This window comes from Salvelinus alpinus, chromosome 32 (genome assembly GCF_045679555.1).
Source record: "Salvelinus alpinus chromosome 32, SLU_Salpinus.1, whole genome shotgun sequence".
NCBI classification, from domain to species: domain Eukaryota; kingdom Metazoa; phylum Chordata; class Actinopteri; order Salmoniformes; family Salmonidae; genus Salvelinus; species Salvelinus alpinus.
In genome coordinates this window covers 15,678,952-15,696,358 of record NC_092117.1, presented here as the reverse complement: position 1 = coordinate 15,696,358, position 17,407 = coordinate 15,678,952, and the positions used below count along the sequence as shown (strand labels likewise).

General features: G+C 45.9%; 1 protein-coding gene across 1 annotated transcript in view; it reads left to right on the top strand.

Moving 5' to 3' along the window:
• The window catches only part of slc24a3 (solute carrier family 24 member 3), a 112,659-nt gene that overhangs the window by 63,815 nt on the left and 31,437 nt on the right, over positions 1-17,407 (top strand). The window contains exon 2 of the mRNA XM_071380528.1: positions 8,390-8,518. Coding sequence (XP_071236629.1) covers positions 8,390-8,518 — 129 coding nt within the window. The remainder of the gene's footprint in view (positions 1-8,389; positions 8,519-17,407) is intronic.

The window sequence follows — 17,407 nt, the reverse complement described above, 5'->3', positions numbered from 1 at the left end:
TAAAAAATAAACAATCATCATAAAAATAAAAAAAATACAAGTTCAATCTTCAATGCACATCTGGTGTGCATTATTACAACATAAGGAGGTGAGGAGAGAGGTGTGAGAAGACCAAGGGAAAGTGGTAAGAACAGGAGCAGGGAAGACAGCATATGATTGATGAATTACAGTGCAACTAAACTTAATATTCTCTCAGTTCATCACAACACTTTAATAATACTTCCTGTCGACCCGACCAAGTGACCTCTCACTTCTGATCATGCTGTTCCCTCTATGTAGCCAGTTCAGATGCAGGAGGGGTTCACCGACACAGCTAATATAACCTAGAGGCTTTAGGGAGAAGGGGTTAGAGGGATGAAGTGAAGGAGAGAGACTGTTATTGAGAAAATAAGGTAGTTAAAGACAGTGGTCAACAGGAATCTGTGTGTGTGTGTGTGTGTGGCCTCATCTGGCGCCCACACTGTGGCTGCAGTGTACTTTATACTGAAAAACATGCACAGACACATGAGGACAAACAATATAGCGTAGGTATATAAATGTAAATAATGAAGTGTCTTACTATTCTCCATGGTTGGTCCTCTTGCCTAATGTGGAAGGAGCCACAGTTATACACCTGAGCCTGCTTAATGCACAATTCAGTCCATCAATCAGATTGATACACAAGTGTGTATGTGTGGGTTATAGGGTGTCTAATTGTTCCTTTTTTTCAATATGGGTGACTCTTAAAAGAGGACTGCTTGTTTTTGTACAGACATCACCCTTATCTACATAAGTGACTTACCTGAACAACACCCTCACCTGAGAAGTAGAAATCAAAGGGAGAGAAACGGAGAGTTGAATAACTGCAGTTGACATAGCTAAGTAAATGGAACAATACTCTTATTGCAATGTGGATGGCTCTTAAAAGAGCCTTTGGTTGTGCATAGTGTAGTCTATGGTGTTGCCAGGGAACAGCACCCTCTTCGAAAGAAGTAGGAGGTGAAGATCTCCCCCACACGGATTGCCTCCCGTGCTGCATTGTTGGCACCCATCCTTGAAACATCCTGCAGTGCAGCAGACCTCTCCTATGGCACACGGCGGCGAGCTGCAGATCCCCTCCTGGTCCTCGTGTCCATCCTCATGAAGTTATGCAGGACACAGGTAGCCTTCACACACCTGAATTCCCCCAGGAGGCAGTCCCAGATGGCCCTAGTCACCCAACCTTGCCATTCCCTATACGATAACTGTAGGCAATCGTTTTGAAGGAATCTCCAGTTCAAGGTATCTGTAGGAATATGGAAGATAATGTCATCACCAGGTCATTGTGGATTACTAAAGTATAATATCTCTTAAAACAAATCATAACATTGGATAGATGCATCCCAGCTAGCAATGAGGAATCGGCCCAGAAGCGGCCCTTTTCTGAGGGGGCTGATTGAATCGGCCCGGAATCAAAATGAATGACTGCCCATAATCCGTCTACCGGAATTCAGCCGACTTTGCCGGCATCTTACCAGAATCCCCCCAGAAGCGGCCCGATGCAAATTTAAATAAATGTATACAAAATTACCCAATTTAGTAATTTTAAATATTCAAATTAACACATACAAGAACACACACATACATGTAATAGTGCCAGACATGCACACAAACATATACAGTTGGCATTGCTGTTATGATTTTAATTTTCCTTGATGTCCTTTGTTTAAAATGTTTTATTTTATTATTGTTGTTGTTTGCTGTTTTCTTCTGTCTTTTCCTTTTTTCTCTTTAGTTCATTCTCTTGGTTGTTGGTGCATTGGGGGGGTTCTTGGGGGAATGGAATGAATTGTATTTTTTATTTTTCTTCCTGGGGGGGGACTGTGGGAGGGGTCTCGAATGGTTAAGGGATAGCTATTGGGGAACTGTGGGGGGATCTTGGAGGGTTCGGGTTCACGTTTTTTGGCCTGGTGGTAGATCAGCCCATTGACCCTGGATGCTTCTGTGTGTCGCTCTGAATGGGAATCTGTTGGATGACTGGTATGATGTAGTTGTTGAGCGGCTTCACTGCAAGTATATTGTATGTTTCGAATATTCAATAAATTAAAAATTACTATAATTATTTTTTTAATATTACTATTATACATTTCATACATACCCATCCACAAAAAAAACATTTTGTGTCAGAGGAAACACCATACACCTGGTGATGCGCCTGGCCCGCCAAAGGAGTCATTACAGCGCGATGGGACAAGGACATTCCAGCCGGCTAAACCCTCCCTTAACTCGGACGACTCTGGGCCAATTGTGCGTCGCCTCATGGGTCTCATTCAAAATACTTCACCAGGGAACATGACTTAGCCACAGAGCATAATTAGCTTCTTTTTTTTGCTGTGGATTGTTTCAAATCACAATCGTGTAGGCCTATAGTATGCCTATTTGGGAAGAAGCGCAATTTGAATAGTGCTCGTGGCACTAGGTCTAGCTGATTGAGTTGCGGTTGTCAGTGATAAGCATTTAAAATATGTGTGAAGATAATGTGTCGTGAGTATAGTGTAGCAAGATCAAGGGTGTGGGGTTTCCATGTCACCAAGTTCAGTAACAAAACAGGCACCAATAGCACAAATAGAATGCAAAGGGGAAGTTTATTAGGGATTTTTGCACACGGGGAAAGAAGAGGGAATTCACCACAGTCCACAAGCCGTTCCGTTTTCCAGGGGTAATCCTCACACTCGGGTCCTCACCCAATCCAATACACAAGGGGGTTAGTCTGCCAGTCCAGTCCAGGTCAGGTCAGGTCAGACACACACACACCATGTAATCTCACAGATCGTATGCTCTCTTCTCCTACTCTGCCCAGTTGTGCAGGCTGCTTCCCCCTTTTATCCCCAAACACTCCCTGGTTTAAAGAGTTACAGTCTTCCCTCTTTGGGGCAGGAAGTCCATATAAGGCCCGGGGGTGGAGCCAACGGACTGCCAGATATCTCCCCTCACCAGTCCCTGCCGGCTGCCACAATAGTTTACAATGTTGCAACAAGATGGGTGTGCATTCTCTTTCCAGAATGCTCAGCTGTCTCCCGCTAATTCTTGCACATTTGTTGTTTCATTGTGTGAAAGATTTGCTCTTTGATTGCTTATATTTGTATCAATTCTCCATTACATATCACCAGTAGGCCTAATCAATGTACCATTATTCCCCCATTTTACATTAATTTCTGTTAATTAGTCATTTGCCGTTCTCATTCTCGGACTGGAAACATTGTTTGCGGAGTTCACAACCTGCTACACTTGTGAGAAACAAGTTTTGGTTTGTTTCATAACCATTAAAAATGCATTGTCTTTTGTTTCGTGTGCACAATGAGCATGTGTCTGGTTTCTCTGTCCTGATAACATTGAGGGAGCACGCCTGAGCACGCACAGAAGTAGACCTACCTGGCCTGCTGCGTGCAAAAATAAGAGTGCCCATTTGGCCATTTCTGATTGTCATAACTCCCCACGTCCACCACTAATAAGCTGAGCTTCTCAGTAATTTTTTCTTCGCCTCAAACAGTAAGTCAATAAAGTCTGTTTTTTTAACATTCATTGCCAATGATAGTTCCTCAGTATTTGACAAATCTTTCCAACACTCCCGGCCTCGATAACCACCAAGCCTCGGTGTGACGGAGCAAAATATCATGATCTGAGGATTCCATATATTTAGTGAAAACGTCATAAATACAGCGGTCTGTCCCAAGCTCACTGGCAAGGGAAACTCAGAGTGCCCGGAATAGGCTAGTTCATAAAATGTTGCAAGTTCGCTATAGGGCCCCACAGTGGAGGTGTCATAAAACCTACAGTAGCGGTCAAACGGGGAAATGGTTCCAATCGTTTTTCCACCATTCATTTTTTCCATAGGGGATTTTAGAAACACTTAAAATAAGGGCTGGGTTTCGTGTAGGCTTACCATGGCGTGACGTTTTGATAACCGTGTAAATCTCTCTCGGACAAGGTGACTTTATCAGTATATTCTATTTGACCTCTAGGTTTTATGGTTATTATTACTCATACTGTGGTACTCTATAGCGACAGCTTCAGGCTGAACCAAGTTAATTATTTGATACAATGGTGCACTTCACCAACAATAGCTCAAGTCAAGAGATAGAAAGGGAGGCAGACAGGCAGAGTATAGAGAGATGAATGTGATTGAAAGAACCAGCATTTTCATCAGGATATTTTGAACAGTTTTTTTCGGCTTTAGACCTATGTATTTTACTTCGTTGAAGATGAAGTTGTAGGCTTACTGCTGTATTGGCTAATTTCTTTAGCCGCCAATGGATCTGTTTATCAATGTGTCAATATGGCAGAGGCTGGTGCTCTCGCCTTAGTTGAATTTTTACTTTTCGATTTGTATCATTTTACTTCAGATTTTTATGATTAACAATGTGACACTAATTTTGAGAAACCAAAATGATATTATTGAAATAAAACTGTTCCACGAAAATAATCATATAAAAATAATCAACTGGCACACAGATCGATTGTCACGATCGTCGTAGTGAGGAGACCAAGGCGCAGCGTGTGAGAAATACATCTTCCTTTTATTTTGAAGAAGACGTAACACGAAACGAAACACTCTAACAAAACAAACGACCGTGAAGCTATAAACGAAAGTGCACACACACAAGCTACTAACGTTCAACATAGACAATTACCCACATAAACCTAGTGCCTATGGCTGCCTTAAATATGGCTCCCAATCAGAGACAATTAATGACATCTGTCTCTGATTGAGAACCATTCAGGCAACCATAGACACAGCTAGACACCTATACTAAACACAAACCCATCTACTCTATTTAACCCCCTAAACCATACAACCACCTTACACTACAAAAACACATACATTCCCCATGTCACACCCTGACCTAACTAAAATAATAAAGAAAACAAAGAATACTAAGGCCAGGGTGTGACAGTACCCCCCCCCCCCAAAGGTGCGGACTCCGGCCGCAGAACCTGAAACAGAAGGGGAGGGTCCGGGGTGGCCCCCATCATGGCGGCGGCTCGGGCGCGGGACGAGGCCCCCACTCCACCATTGTCAATACCCGCTTTGGTGGCGCCTCTGGAGCGGCGACCCTTGTAGCAAGTCCCGGACTGAAGACCATCCCAGAGGGCGCCTCCGGACTGAGGGGTAGCTCCGGACTGAGGGGTAGCTCCGGACTGAGGGGCAGCTCATGACTGAGGGACGGCAGCTCATGACTGAGGGACGGCAGCTCATGACTGAGGGACGGCAGCTCATGACTGAGGGACGGCAGCTCCGGACTGAGGGACGGCAGCTCATGGCTAGCTGACGGATCTGGCTGCTCATGGCTAGCTGACGGATCTGGCTGCTCATGGCTAGCTGACGGATCTGGCTGCTCATGGCTAGCTGGCGGATCTGGCTGCTCATGGCTAGCTGGCGGATCTGGCTGCTCATGGCTAGCTGGCGGATCTGGCTGCTCATGGCTAGCTGGCGGATCTGGCTGCTCATGGCTGGCTGGCGGCTCTGGCAGATCCTGGCTGGCTGGCGGCTCTGGCAGATCCTGGCTGGTTGGCGGCTCTGGCAGATCCTGGCTGGTTGGCGGCTCTGGCAGATCCTGGCTGGTTGGTGGCTCTGGCAGATCCTGGCTGGTTGGCGGCTCTGGCAGATCCTGGCTGGTTGGCGGCTCTGGCAGATCCTGGCTGGTTGGCGGCTCTGGCAGATCCTGGCTGGTTGGCGGCTCTGGCAGATCCTGGCTGGTTGGCGGCTCTGGCAGATCCTGGCTGGTTGGCGGCTCTGGCAGATCCTGGCTGGTTGAGGCGCACTGTAGGCCTGGTGCGTGGTACCGGAACTGGTGGTACCGGGCTGAAGACACGCATCTCAGGGCTAGTGCGGGGAGCAGCAACAGGACGCACAGGACTCTGGGGACACACAGGAGGCTTGGTGCGTGGTGTAGGCACTGGTGGTAATGGGCTGGAGACACGCACCACAAGGCTAGTGCGTGGAGGAGGAACAGGGCTCTGGAGACGCACTGGAAGCCTGGTGCGTGGTGTAGGCACTGGTGGTACTGGGCTGGGGCGGGGAGGTGGCGCCGGAAATACCGGACCGTGCAGGCGTACTGGCTCCCTTGAGCACTGAGCCTGCCCAACCTTACCTGGTTGTATGCTCCCCGTCGCCCGACCAGTGCGGGGAGGTGGAATAACCCGCACCGGGCTATGAACACGTACAGGAGACACCATGCGCTCTACTGCGTAACACGGTGTCTGCCCGTACTCTCGCTCTCCACGGTAAGTACAGGGAGTATGCGCAGGTCTCCTACCTGACTTCGCCACACTCCCTTTCAGCCCCCCCCCCCCAAGAAATTTTTGGGTTGTACTCACGGGCTTCCAGCCTTGCTTCCGTGCTGCCTCCTCATATCGCCTCCTCTCGGCTTTAGCTGCCTCCAGCTCTTCACGAGGGAGGCGATATTCTCCCGGTTGTGCCCAAGGTCCCTTTCCATCTAATATCTCCTCCCATGTCCATGAATCCTGTGTAGGTGGGTCCTGTTGCTGTTTCACACGCTGCTTGGTCCTTTGGTGGGTAATTCTGTCACGATCGTCGTAGTGAGGAGACCAAGGCGCAGCGTGTGAGAAATACATCTTCCTTTTATTTTGAAGAAGACGTAACACGAAACACTCTTACAACAATACTAACAAAACAAACGACCGTGAAGAAATAAACGAAAGTGCACACACACACACAAGCTACTAATGTTCAACATAGACAATTACCCACATAAACCTAGTGCCTATGGCTGCCTTAAATATGGCTCCCAATCAGAGACAATTAATGACATCTGTCTCTGATTGAGAACCATTCAGGCAACCATAGACACAGCTAGACACCTATACTAAACACAAACCCATCTACTCTATTTAACCCCCTAAACCATACAACCACCTTACACTACAAAAACACATACATTCCCCATGTCACACCCTGACCTAACTAAAATAATAAAGAAAACAAAGAATACTAAGGCCAGGGTGTGACATCGATAGAAATGATAGGATAAATTGTAAAATTCCCCAAACTTGAAACTCATGAGCTGCCTATGGTCTTTACTATAACACCCATAAAAAATGTATGCATAGGAGATCCCATGAAAAAATGGGCCTGCCTATGGTAATCAATGGCCAATCCAACTAATTTGTTCTGGCGCTGTCCCTGCATGGAGAAGGCCTCTGTCCCCTAACATGTAGAGTCTGCTCAGTGCTCCCACAGCTTAATGAGAAGGAAAGGGAAAGGGGATACCTAGTCAGTTGCACAGCTGAATGCATTGCATGTGTCTTACGCATTTAACCCAACCCCTCTGAATCAGAGAGGTGCAGGTGGCTGCCTTAATCAACGTCAACGTCATCGGCGCCCGGGGAGCAGTTGTTGTGGGGGTTCATTTCCAGAATGACAGATTTTTTCCACCTTGCTAACTTGGGGATTCAAACAAGCAACCTTTCGGTTACTGTCCCAAAGCTCTAACTGCTAGGCTACCTGCCTGGGACACGCATCATCAGAGAGCCCCAGAGAGAGCCACTCCAGTGTTTTGGTATGGGGGGGGGGGAGAGAGAAACACACACAGTGGGCCTTTCTGATACACCAAGGTTGAAATAAACACTTCAGATCATAAATAGAATATTGTCCTACAAAGACAAGACAAAATTGTCTGCAGTCTTGTGCAGGTTGCACAAACAAACACAAGGACAGACATTCTATTTATTTCAAGGCTCTGTATTAATTTCTATGATTACAGTCACACAACATGGACCCATTCTTGGTTCCCTGGTCAGCGTCCACATGTTATCATCCTATCCGCCTGCTCCTCAACATGTAGATAGGCGAGCGAAGCTGTGATTTTGTTTTTAATCCCTGTTTTGATAAATATAGTAAGGGCTATTATTAGCAGGCATTGCCAAATCCTAATGTCAGGCCCTGTTGCATCTTGGGAGCTGCATTGAGTTGGAGGCGGTGGCCTGAGGACATGGTGACCCAGATGACTGAGCCGCCAGAATGATCACCCCAGGGCCTCCGGAGCACGCCACCGCAGACTGTGTTGCCGTAGGAATGATCTCATCTTATTCCGACTTACCAGATTTTCAGAGCGCTGGTATCTAATAATGGGAATGGGGCTGAGCTCTGCATCCTATGTGACATTCTTACATTCTGAATAACACATTCCATGAACTCTGCACTGCTAGCTCCAATCTAGCCTCACACGACCGACAGACATATCCACATATATGTCATGGAAGTCAAAATATATTTGTACACTATGTGAATGTTATGGGATGTATTCGCTCCACTGTTAAATTTTTTTGTTGGTGGCCCACTCTTTTATGGTATACGCACCTAACAGAGTGTGATTTTAACTCTTAACAATATTCTCTTGTTCCATCCCAGGATATGACCTCTCCAGCATTACTACTGAGGAGGATGCCGGGTGGGAGAGTCGAAGGCTACTACAGGAGTCCTGGGACAACGAGACAGACCCTCTGTTGGGCCCCCCGTCCAAAAACTGCACTGAGCCAGGTAGGTCAGGCCCCGTTTTGGAAGTTGAGATTCATGTTTTGGTTGCCAGGTTGGTGAAACTATTTAGCCAAAAGGTAAGATTCCAGGTAGGTCTTGTCCTAAAACCTAATACGGTGGGGAAGTCTGATACACACACACACGCATCTCCTATTCCCACAATAACAAAGTGTATGTTTACAGAGACATGCCTGCTATATTGCAACCTGTGTTTTCCTGCAGTGGCTGAAATGTGTTTGGTGTCGTTTTCCCCCTCTCTGTAAAACCAATTGCTCAGATAGCAGGAAGTGAGAGATTCTGTAGAAGATTCAAATTGAAGCTTCAGAATGAGTGTACATGGCACTCCTATGGGGAAGACCGGAGGGATTCCTGGAGGATATACTGTAGGGAAGACTGGAGTACAGATGAAAGAAAAGAAAGTAACAAGGGTTGAGAATTCAGACACACAGGGCAGGCAGGGATAGTGGTATAGGTAGTGCTGTGATTAAGGAATGTTTGGTAATGATTCATTGTCATGCAAATTACCATGGTTAATGTCATTATTGTAATGTTTGAAAAATGTTTGAGCTTGTAATGCAATATTGTAATAAACACGATGGGAGAGAGAGCTGGTTTCAAGCAGCAGGTGTTTATTTGTAAAGGACCACAGGAGAAGGCAGGTAGCTGGGCCCAGGGGCAGGCAGAAGGTCAAACACAGGGGGTCCAAAAACGCAACAGTACAGGCAGAGAAAAGGCTAGTAACATTGTCCGGCAGATCAGGCAATAGGTTGATAACAAGAAATCCAATAGGCTAAAGTACAGGCAGGGAATAGGCGTCGTTAGTGAGGCAGGCCAAAACTATCATACACGGGAGGATTAAATTACGGGAAAACCAGCACTCCGACTAGAAGTGGGTCACAAAACAAACAATACCTCATGATGATGGGGTGCATAGAACTGAACTAAATAGTGTGTGATAATGACATACAGGTGTGTGAACAGGTGATCAGAATTCAGGTGATTGGGATCTGGAGAGTGAGCTGCGTTCAGGGGTTCTATGTGTTTGGGAGTGTGAGTTGGAAGCAGACGTTACAATTCTAATGCATATTTAAAAATGAGCTACAACACAGGGGTGACACCCCCATCTAAAGAAAACAATAGTTTTGACCACTTTTGGAAATGAAGCTGACTGTCGTTCTGCTCATTAACTTTTCCCACTTCATGTAAAAAAGAAAATACTATTGGGTAAGCGTAAACTATATCTACTTGTATATAATGTTGAATCCTCATTTCTCCTAAAATGAATGTATTAAGATGATTGACTATTAAAAAAATGTAGTTTTGTTATTGTCCATAATTGTCAGTTACACGATTTAAACGATAATTCTGCCTCCCCTATTTTTACACATTGTTCTATCAGTATTATTGCTGTTTGAGCTTTGGTTTATTGCAGTCAATGCAGTCTGTGTGTATGGGGAGTGAGTTTTGTGTGTGAGTGCACGTGTGTGTTGTGAGGATGTGCAGATATGTACGCTGTATTCTAATGGTACTTGGTGTGTTTGCATTGCCCGTGGGTTGGTTGGCGTGTTGGTTTTTTCCGTGGGCGTGTGTGTTTTTCTGGGCACTTGTGTGTTTTTCTGGGCCATTGTGTGTGAGGGTTTTCCATGTGGAATCCTGGGGTTTAACAAGACTGCGTTCCTGCCAAGCATTCTCTTGATCTCACTGTTAACACACCACCTCCCAAATCTCGCCCCTGTCCTAGATGCAACACACAGACACCAACCAAACACACACCTAAGTCAAACGCGCACACAGTCAATCACTCACTCACACACACAGATGCACATAAGCAACTCTTTACCCTACACTCTTAGAAAAAAAGGGTTCCAACGGGTTCTTCGGCTGTCCCCATAGGATAACCCTTTGAAGAACCCTTTTTGGTTCCAGGTAGAACTATTTTGGGTTCCATGTAGAACCTCTGGGGAAAGGGTTATCCTATGGGGACAGCCAAAGAACCCTTTTAAATTCTAGTTGGCACCTTTTTTTTCTAGGAGTGTATTGCCTGCTCCCAAACCCTGCCCTCTCTGAGTGAGTTATATGGGAGTTATATTTAGACAGAAATACTTAATAGCCTGTTTTCCGCTTAATCGCTTTGCCTCCTGAAACGCTGTAATTATTTTAATAGGGATTATTCCTGCTTTTCTGCACAAGAGCCTGTCTCATCTCTCACTCCCTCTTGATCGTTCTCCCCCCTTCCCCCCTTTTCTCTCCATCTCTCTCTCTCTCTCTCTCTCTCTCTCCTTTCCACTACTCCTCCAATCCAACTTCCTTGCACATCTCTCAACTTGGGCCAGTAGACCAGGCTACAGTGCCTTCAGAAAGTATTAAGACCCCTTGACCTTTTCCACATTTTGTTACATTACAGCCTTATTCTAAAATGGATTAAATAAGAACAATTCCTCAGCAATCTACACAGCTGGCCACATGACCAAACTGAGCAATCGGGTGAGAAGGGCCTTGTTCAGGGAGGTGACCAAGAATCTGATGGTCACTCTGATGGAGCTCCATAGTTCCTCTGTAGAAATGGGAGAACCTTCCAGGAGGACAACCATCTCTGCAGCACTCCACCAATCAGGCCTTTATGGTAGTGTGGCCAGACGGAAGCCTCTCCTCAGTAAAAGGCACATGACAGCACACTTGGAGTGTAAATACACACTTAGAGTCTAAATACTCTCAGACGATGAGAATCAAGATTCTCTGGTCTGATGAAACCAAGATTGAACTCTTTGGCCTAAATGCCAAGCGTCACATCTGGAGGAAACCTGGCACCATCCCTACGGTGAAGCATGGTCATGGTAGCATGCTGTGGGGGTATTTTTCAGCGGCAGGGACTGGGACACTAGTCAGGATCGAGGCAAAGATGAAGGGAGCAAAGTACAGAGATCCTTGATGAAAACCTGCTACAGTGCACTCAGGACCTCAGACTGGGGTGAAGGTTTACCTTTACCAGGACAACGACTCTAAGCACACAGCTAAGACATTGCAGGAGTGGCTTCAGGACAAGTCTCTGAATGTCCTTTAGTGGCCCAGTCAGAGCCCGGACTTGAACCCTATCGAACACCTCTGAAGAGACCTGAAAATAGCTGTGCAGCAACGCTCCCCATCCAACCTGACAGAGCTTGAGTTGATCTGCTGAAAGGAATGGGAGAAACTCCCCAAATACAGGTTTGCCAAGCTTGTAGCGTCATACCCAAGAAGACGAGAGGCTGTAATCGCTCCCTAAGGTGATTCAACAAAGTACTGCGTAAAGAGTCAGAATATTTATGTAAATGTAATAGTTCCGTTTTTTTAAACCTGTTTGTGCTTTGTCATTGTGGGGTGTTGTGTGTGGATTGATGAGAGTGGAAAAAATGATTTAATACATTTTAGAATAAGGCTATAACCTAACAAAATGTGGGAAAAGTCAAGGGGTCTGAATACTTTCTGAAGGCACTGTATGTATGTATGTATGCATACAAAGGGAGAGATCAGATATTCATCATTACAAATTAATGTGAGTGCCCATTCGCTTCATTAGTAATGATAACAAATTGACAATGATCTCAATATCAATCAGATCTCCTTCTATTCACTGGAGCAAGTCAATTCTCATTGAGTATGGCCTTATTCCTTCCAGAACTTTCCCACTGTAGGACACAGAAGGACACAAAATCACACAATGTGCAGTAAAACACATACAAACACACGCATGCACACTCTGCCTGCCTGCTTGACTGCCCGTGTGTGAGTTTAACCTGTGGGTCAGCTGTATCCATGCTGACTGGGGGAATTGAACCTGCTAATCGTTCACGTCTTGTTTCTATTGACCCATGTGGACAAGAAGGATTAGAGGGAGATTTGTGTTACTCTGCACCTGATTCAGAATTTGGGTTTATTTTCAGTGTTATAATCAGGGATTTTGTCAGCATTTCTGGTGTATTTGCTTCATGACACTGTCACTCAGCAAACTAACAGTGGCAAAAAAATGTAAGTGTCAGCTGTATTCCTGTTGCGAAAATGAATTCAATATTCATAGGGACTCATCTGTTTCAAATCAGCTGCATGTCAACAACAGACAGGAGGCTTAAATGTCATATTACTCAGCACAGTGACGGGAAGCAACGCTAACTATCATGAGATGTATCACTTCATTAGCATCTGAGGGGTGTGTTTAAAAAAAATATATATTTCACCTTTATTTAACCAGGTAGGCCAGTTGAGAACAAGTTCTAATTTACAACCTCGACCTAGCCAAGATAAAGCAAAGCAGTGCGACCATAAACAACAATACAGAGTTACACATGGGATAAACAAAAGTACAGTCAATAACACAATAGAAAAATCTATATACAGTGTGTGCAAATGGCGTAAGGAGGTAAGGCAATAAATAGGCCATAGTAGCGAAGTAATTACAATTTAGCAAATTAACACTGGAGTGATAGATACTGGAGTGAAATACTGGTGTGCAAAAGAGCAAAAAAAAAAATATTAAATTAATATGGGGATGAGGTAGTTGGATGGGCTATTTACAGATGGGCTGTGTACAGCTGCAGCGATAGGTAAGCTGCTCAGATAGCTGATGCTTAAAGTTAGTGAGGGAGATATAAGTCTCCAACTTCAGTGATTTTTGCAATTCGTTCCAGTCATTGGCAACAGAGAACTGGAAGGAGGTGTTGGCTTTGGGGGTGACCAGTGAAATATACCTGCTGGAGTGCGTGCTACGGGTGGGTGTTGTTATGGTGACCAGTGAAATATACCTGCTGGAGTGCGTGCTACGGGTGGGTGCTGTTATGGTGATCAGTTAGCTGAGATAAGGTGGAGCTTTACCTAGCAAAGACTTATAGATGACCTGGAGCCAGTGGGTCTAGCGACGAATATGTAGCGAGGGCCAGCCGACGAGAGTATGCAGGTCGCAGTGGTGGGTGGTATATGGGGCTTTGGTGACAAAACGGATGGCACTGTGATAGACTGCATCCAGTTTGCTAAGTAGAGTGTTGGAGGCTATTTTGTAAATGACATCGCCGAAGTCGAGGATCGATAGGATAGTCAGTTTTATGAGGGTATGTTTGGCAGCGTGAGTGAAGGACGCTTTGTTGCGAATAGGAAGACAATTCTAGATTTAATTTTGGATTGGAGATGCTTAATATGAGTCTGGAAGGAGAGTTTACAGTCCAGCCAGACACCTAGGTATTTATAGTTGTCCACATATTCTAAGTCAGAACCGTCCAGAGTAGTGATGCTAGTTTGGCGGCGGGTGCAGGCAGCGATCGGTTAAAAAGCACGCATTTAGTTTTACTAGCGTTTAAGAGCAGTTGGAGGCCATGGAAGGAGTGTTGTATGACATTGAAGCTTGTTTAGAGGTTTGTTAACACAGTGTCCAAAGAAGGGCCAGAAGTATACAGAATGGTGTCGTCTGCGTAGAGGTGGATCAAGGAATCACCCGCAGCAAGAGCGACACCGTTGATATATACAGAGAAGAGAGTCGGCCCGAGAATTTAACCCTGTGGTACCCCCATAGAGACTGCCAGAGGTCCGGACAACAGGCCCTCCGATTTGACACACTGAACTCTATCTGAGAAGTAGTTGGTGAACCAGGCGAGGCAGTCATTTGAGAAACCAAGGCTGTTGAGTCTGCCAATAAGAATACGGTGATTGACAGAGTCGAAAGCCTTGGCCAGGTCGATGAAGACGGCTGCACAGTACTGTCTTTTATCGATGGCGGTTATGATATCGTTTAGTACCTTGAGCGTGGCTGAGGTGCACCCATGTCCAGCTCGGAAACCTGATTGCACAGCGCAGAAGGTACGGTGGGATTCGAAATGGTCAGTGATCTGTTTGTTAACTTGGCTTTCGAAGACTTTAGAAAGGCAGGGCAGGATGGATATAGGTCTGTAACAGTTTGGGTCTAGAGTGTCACCCCCTTTGAAGAGGGGGATGACCGTGGCAGCTTTCCAGTCTTTAGGAATCTTGGATGATGTGAAAGAGAGGTTGAACAGACTAGTAATAGGGGTTGCAACAATGGCGGCAGATAATTTTAGAAAGAGAGGGTCCAGATTGTCTAGCCCAGCTGATTTCTACGGGTCCAGGTTTTGCAGCTCTTTCAGAACATCTGCTATCTGGATTTGGGTGAAGGAGAAGCTGGGGAGGCTTGGGCAAGTAGCTGCGGGGGGTGCGGAGCTGTTGGCCGGTTTGGGGTAGCCAGGAGGAAAGCATGGCCAGCCGTAGAGAAATGTTATTGAAATTCTCGGTTATCATGGATTTATCGGTAGTGACAGTGTTTCCTAGCCTCAGTGCAGTGGGCAGCTGGGAGGAGGTGCTCTTATTCTCCTTGGACTTTACAGTATCCCAAAACCTTTTGGAGTTAGAGCTACAGGATGCAAATTTCTGTTTGAAAAAGCTAGCCTTTGCTTTCCTAACTGACTGTGTGTATTGGTTCCTGACTTCCCTGAAAAGTTGCATATCGGCACCTCAAAAAAATGTTTTGGGGCTGCCTCTCGGGTTTCCGTCCTGTCCTCTCCTCCTGACCACGCTGCTTGGTCCGTTTGTGGTGGGTAGTTCTGTCACGGGCTGATGAAAGAACTGGACCAAGGTGCAGCGTAGTGAGCGTACATTTTCCCTTTATTTTAGAAATGTCGCCAACAAAACAATAAACCATACAAAACGACCGTGAAGCTTAAGGGCATTAGTGCCACAAACAAAGTTAACTACCCACACTGAAGGAGGTAAAAAGGGCTACCTAAGTATGGTTCCCAATCAGAGACAACGATAGACAGCTGTCCCTGATTGAGAACCATACCCGGCCAAAACATAGAAATAAAGAAACATAGAAAACAAAACATAGAATGCCCACCCCAAATCACACCCTGACCAAACCAAATAGAGACATAAAAATGCTCTCTAAGGTCAGGGCGTGACAGCTAGTGCAGTAGGCCACAGGATGTTTATGTGCTGGTCGAGGGCATTCATGTCTGGAGTGAAACAAGGGCTATATCTGTTCTTAGTTCTACATTTTTTGAAAGGGGCATGCTTATTTAAGATGGTGAGGAAATTACTTTTAAAGAACAACCAGGCATCCTCTACTGACGGGATGAGGTCGATATCCTTCCAGGATACCCGTGCCAGGTCGATTAGAAAGGCCTGCTCGTAGAGGTGTTTTAGGGAGCGTTTGACAGTGATGAGGGGTGGTCGTTTGACCGCGGACCCATAACGGATGCAGACAATGAGGCAGTGATCGCTGAGATCCTGATTGAAAACAGCAGAGGTGTATTTGGAGGGCAAGTTGGTCAGGATAATATCTATGAGGGTGCCCATGTTTACGGATTCAGGGTTGTACCTGGTGGGTTCCTTGATAATTTGTGTGAGATTGAGGGCATCTAGTTTAGATTGTAGGACGGCCGGGGTGTTAGGGCATATCCCAGTTTAGGTCACTAACTGAATGAACTCTGAAGATAGATGGGGGGCAATCAATTCACATATGATGTCCAGGGCACAGCTGGGAGCTGAGGGGGGTCTAAAACAAGCGGCAACAGTGAGAGACTTATTTCTGGAGAGATTCATTTTTTAAATTTGAAGCTCGAACTCTTTGGGCATAGACCTGGATAGTATGACAGAACTTTGCAGGCTATCTCTGCAGTAGATTGCAACTTCTCCCCCTTTGGCAGTTCTATCTTGATGGAAAATGTTGTGCCTTCCTAAGCCAGGATTCAGACACGGCAAGGACATCAGGGTTGGCGGAGTGTGCTAAATCAGTGAGTAAAACAAACTTAGGGAGGAGGCTTCTGATGTTAACGTGCATGAAACAAAGGCTTTTACGGTTACAGAAGTCAACAAATGAGAGTGCCTGGGGACACACAGGTGCCTGGGTTGCCTGGGGACACAACCTCTACATCACCTGAGGAACAGAGGAGGAGTAGGATGAGGGTACGGCTAAAGGCTATCAAAACTGGTCGTCTAGTGCGTTGGGGACAGAGAATAAAAGGAGCAGATTTCTGGGCGTGGTAGGATAGATTCAGGGCATAATGTACAGACAGGGGTATGGTAGGGTGCGGGTACAGTGGAGGTAAACCTAGGCATTGATTGACGATAAGAGAGGTTGCATCTCTGGAGGCACTAGTTATGCTAGGTGAGAGGTGGGACAAAAGAGCTATCTGAGGCATGTTGAGTGGGACTAGGGCCTCCACAGTAAACTAAAACAATGATAACTATCCTAAACAACAGTATACAAGGCATATTGACATTAGAGAGAGACATAAAGCGAGGCATAAAGCAATCACAGGTGTTGATTGGGAGAGCTTGCTAAGACAACAACGGGTAAGACAAAAACAGCTAATCAGCTAAGACAACAACAACAGGTAAAATGGCGATGAATGGGCAGAGAGGGTCAGTTAACTACACACATGGCCTGAGTTCGAGGCTGGGGCCGACAGATAAACAAAATAAACAAAATAGAGTACCGTGATTAATGAACAGTCCAGCAGGCATCAGCTATGTAGCCAAGTGATCATAGGGTCCAGTGATCAGCAATAGATGAAACAGGGAAGCCGTTATGTAGTCGTTAGTACGCTAGCAAGCGGGAGACACAGCGTTCATAAAGTTAGCAGGCCGGGAGTAGCAGAAGCGTCTTCACCGATATCCGGCAAATGCCGGTTGAGGGCACATCGAACGGAATTACGTCGGCAGTCCAGTCGTGATGGACTGGCGGGGCTCCGTGTCGAGAAAGGGTCCAGGCCAATTGGCAAAAGAGGTATTGTAGCTGGAGTAATTTTGTTTGCTAGCCGGGAGATGCGCCTGGCTCGAGGCTAACTGGTGCTAGCTTCGGGGCAAGGGTGTTAGCCACTATAGCCACTCGGTAGCAGCTAGCTAGCTGCGATGATC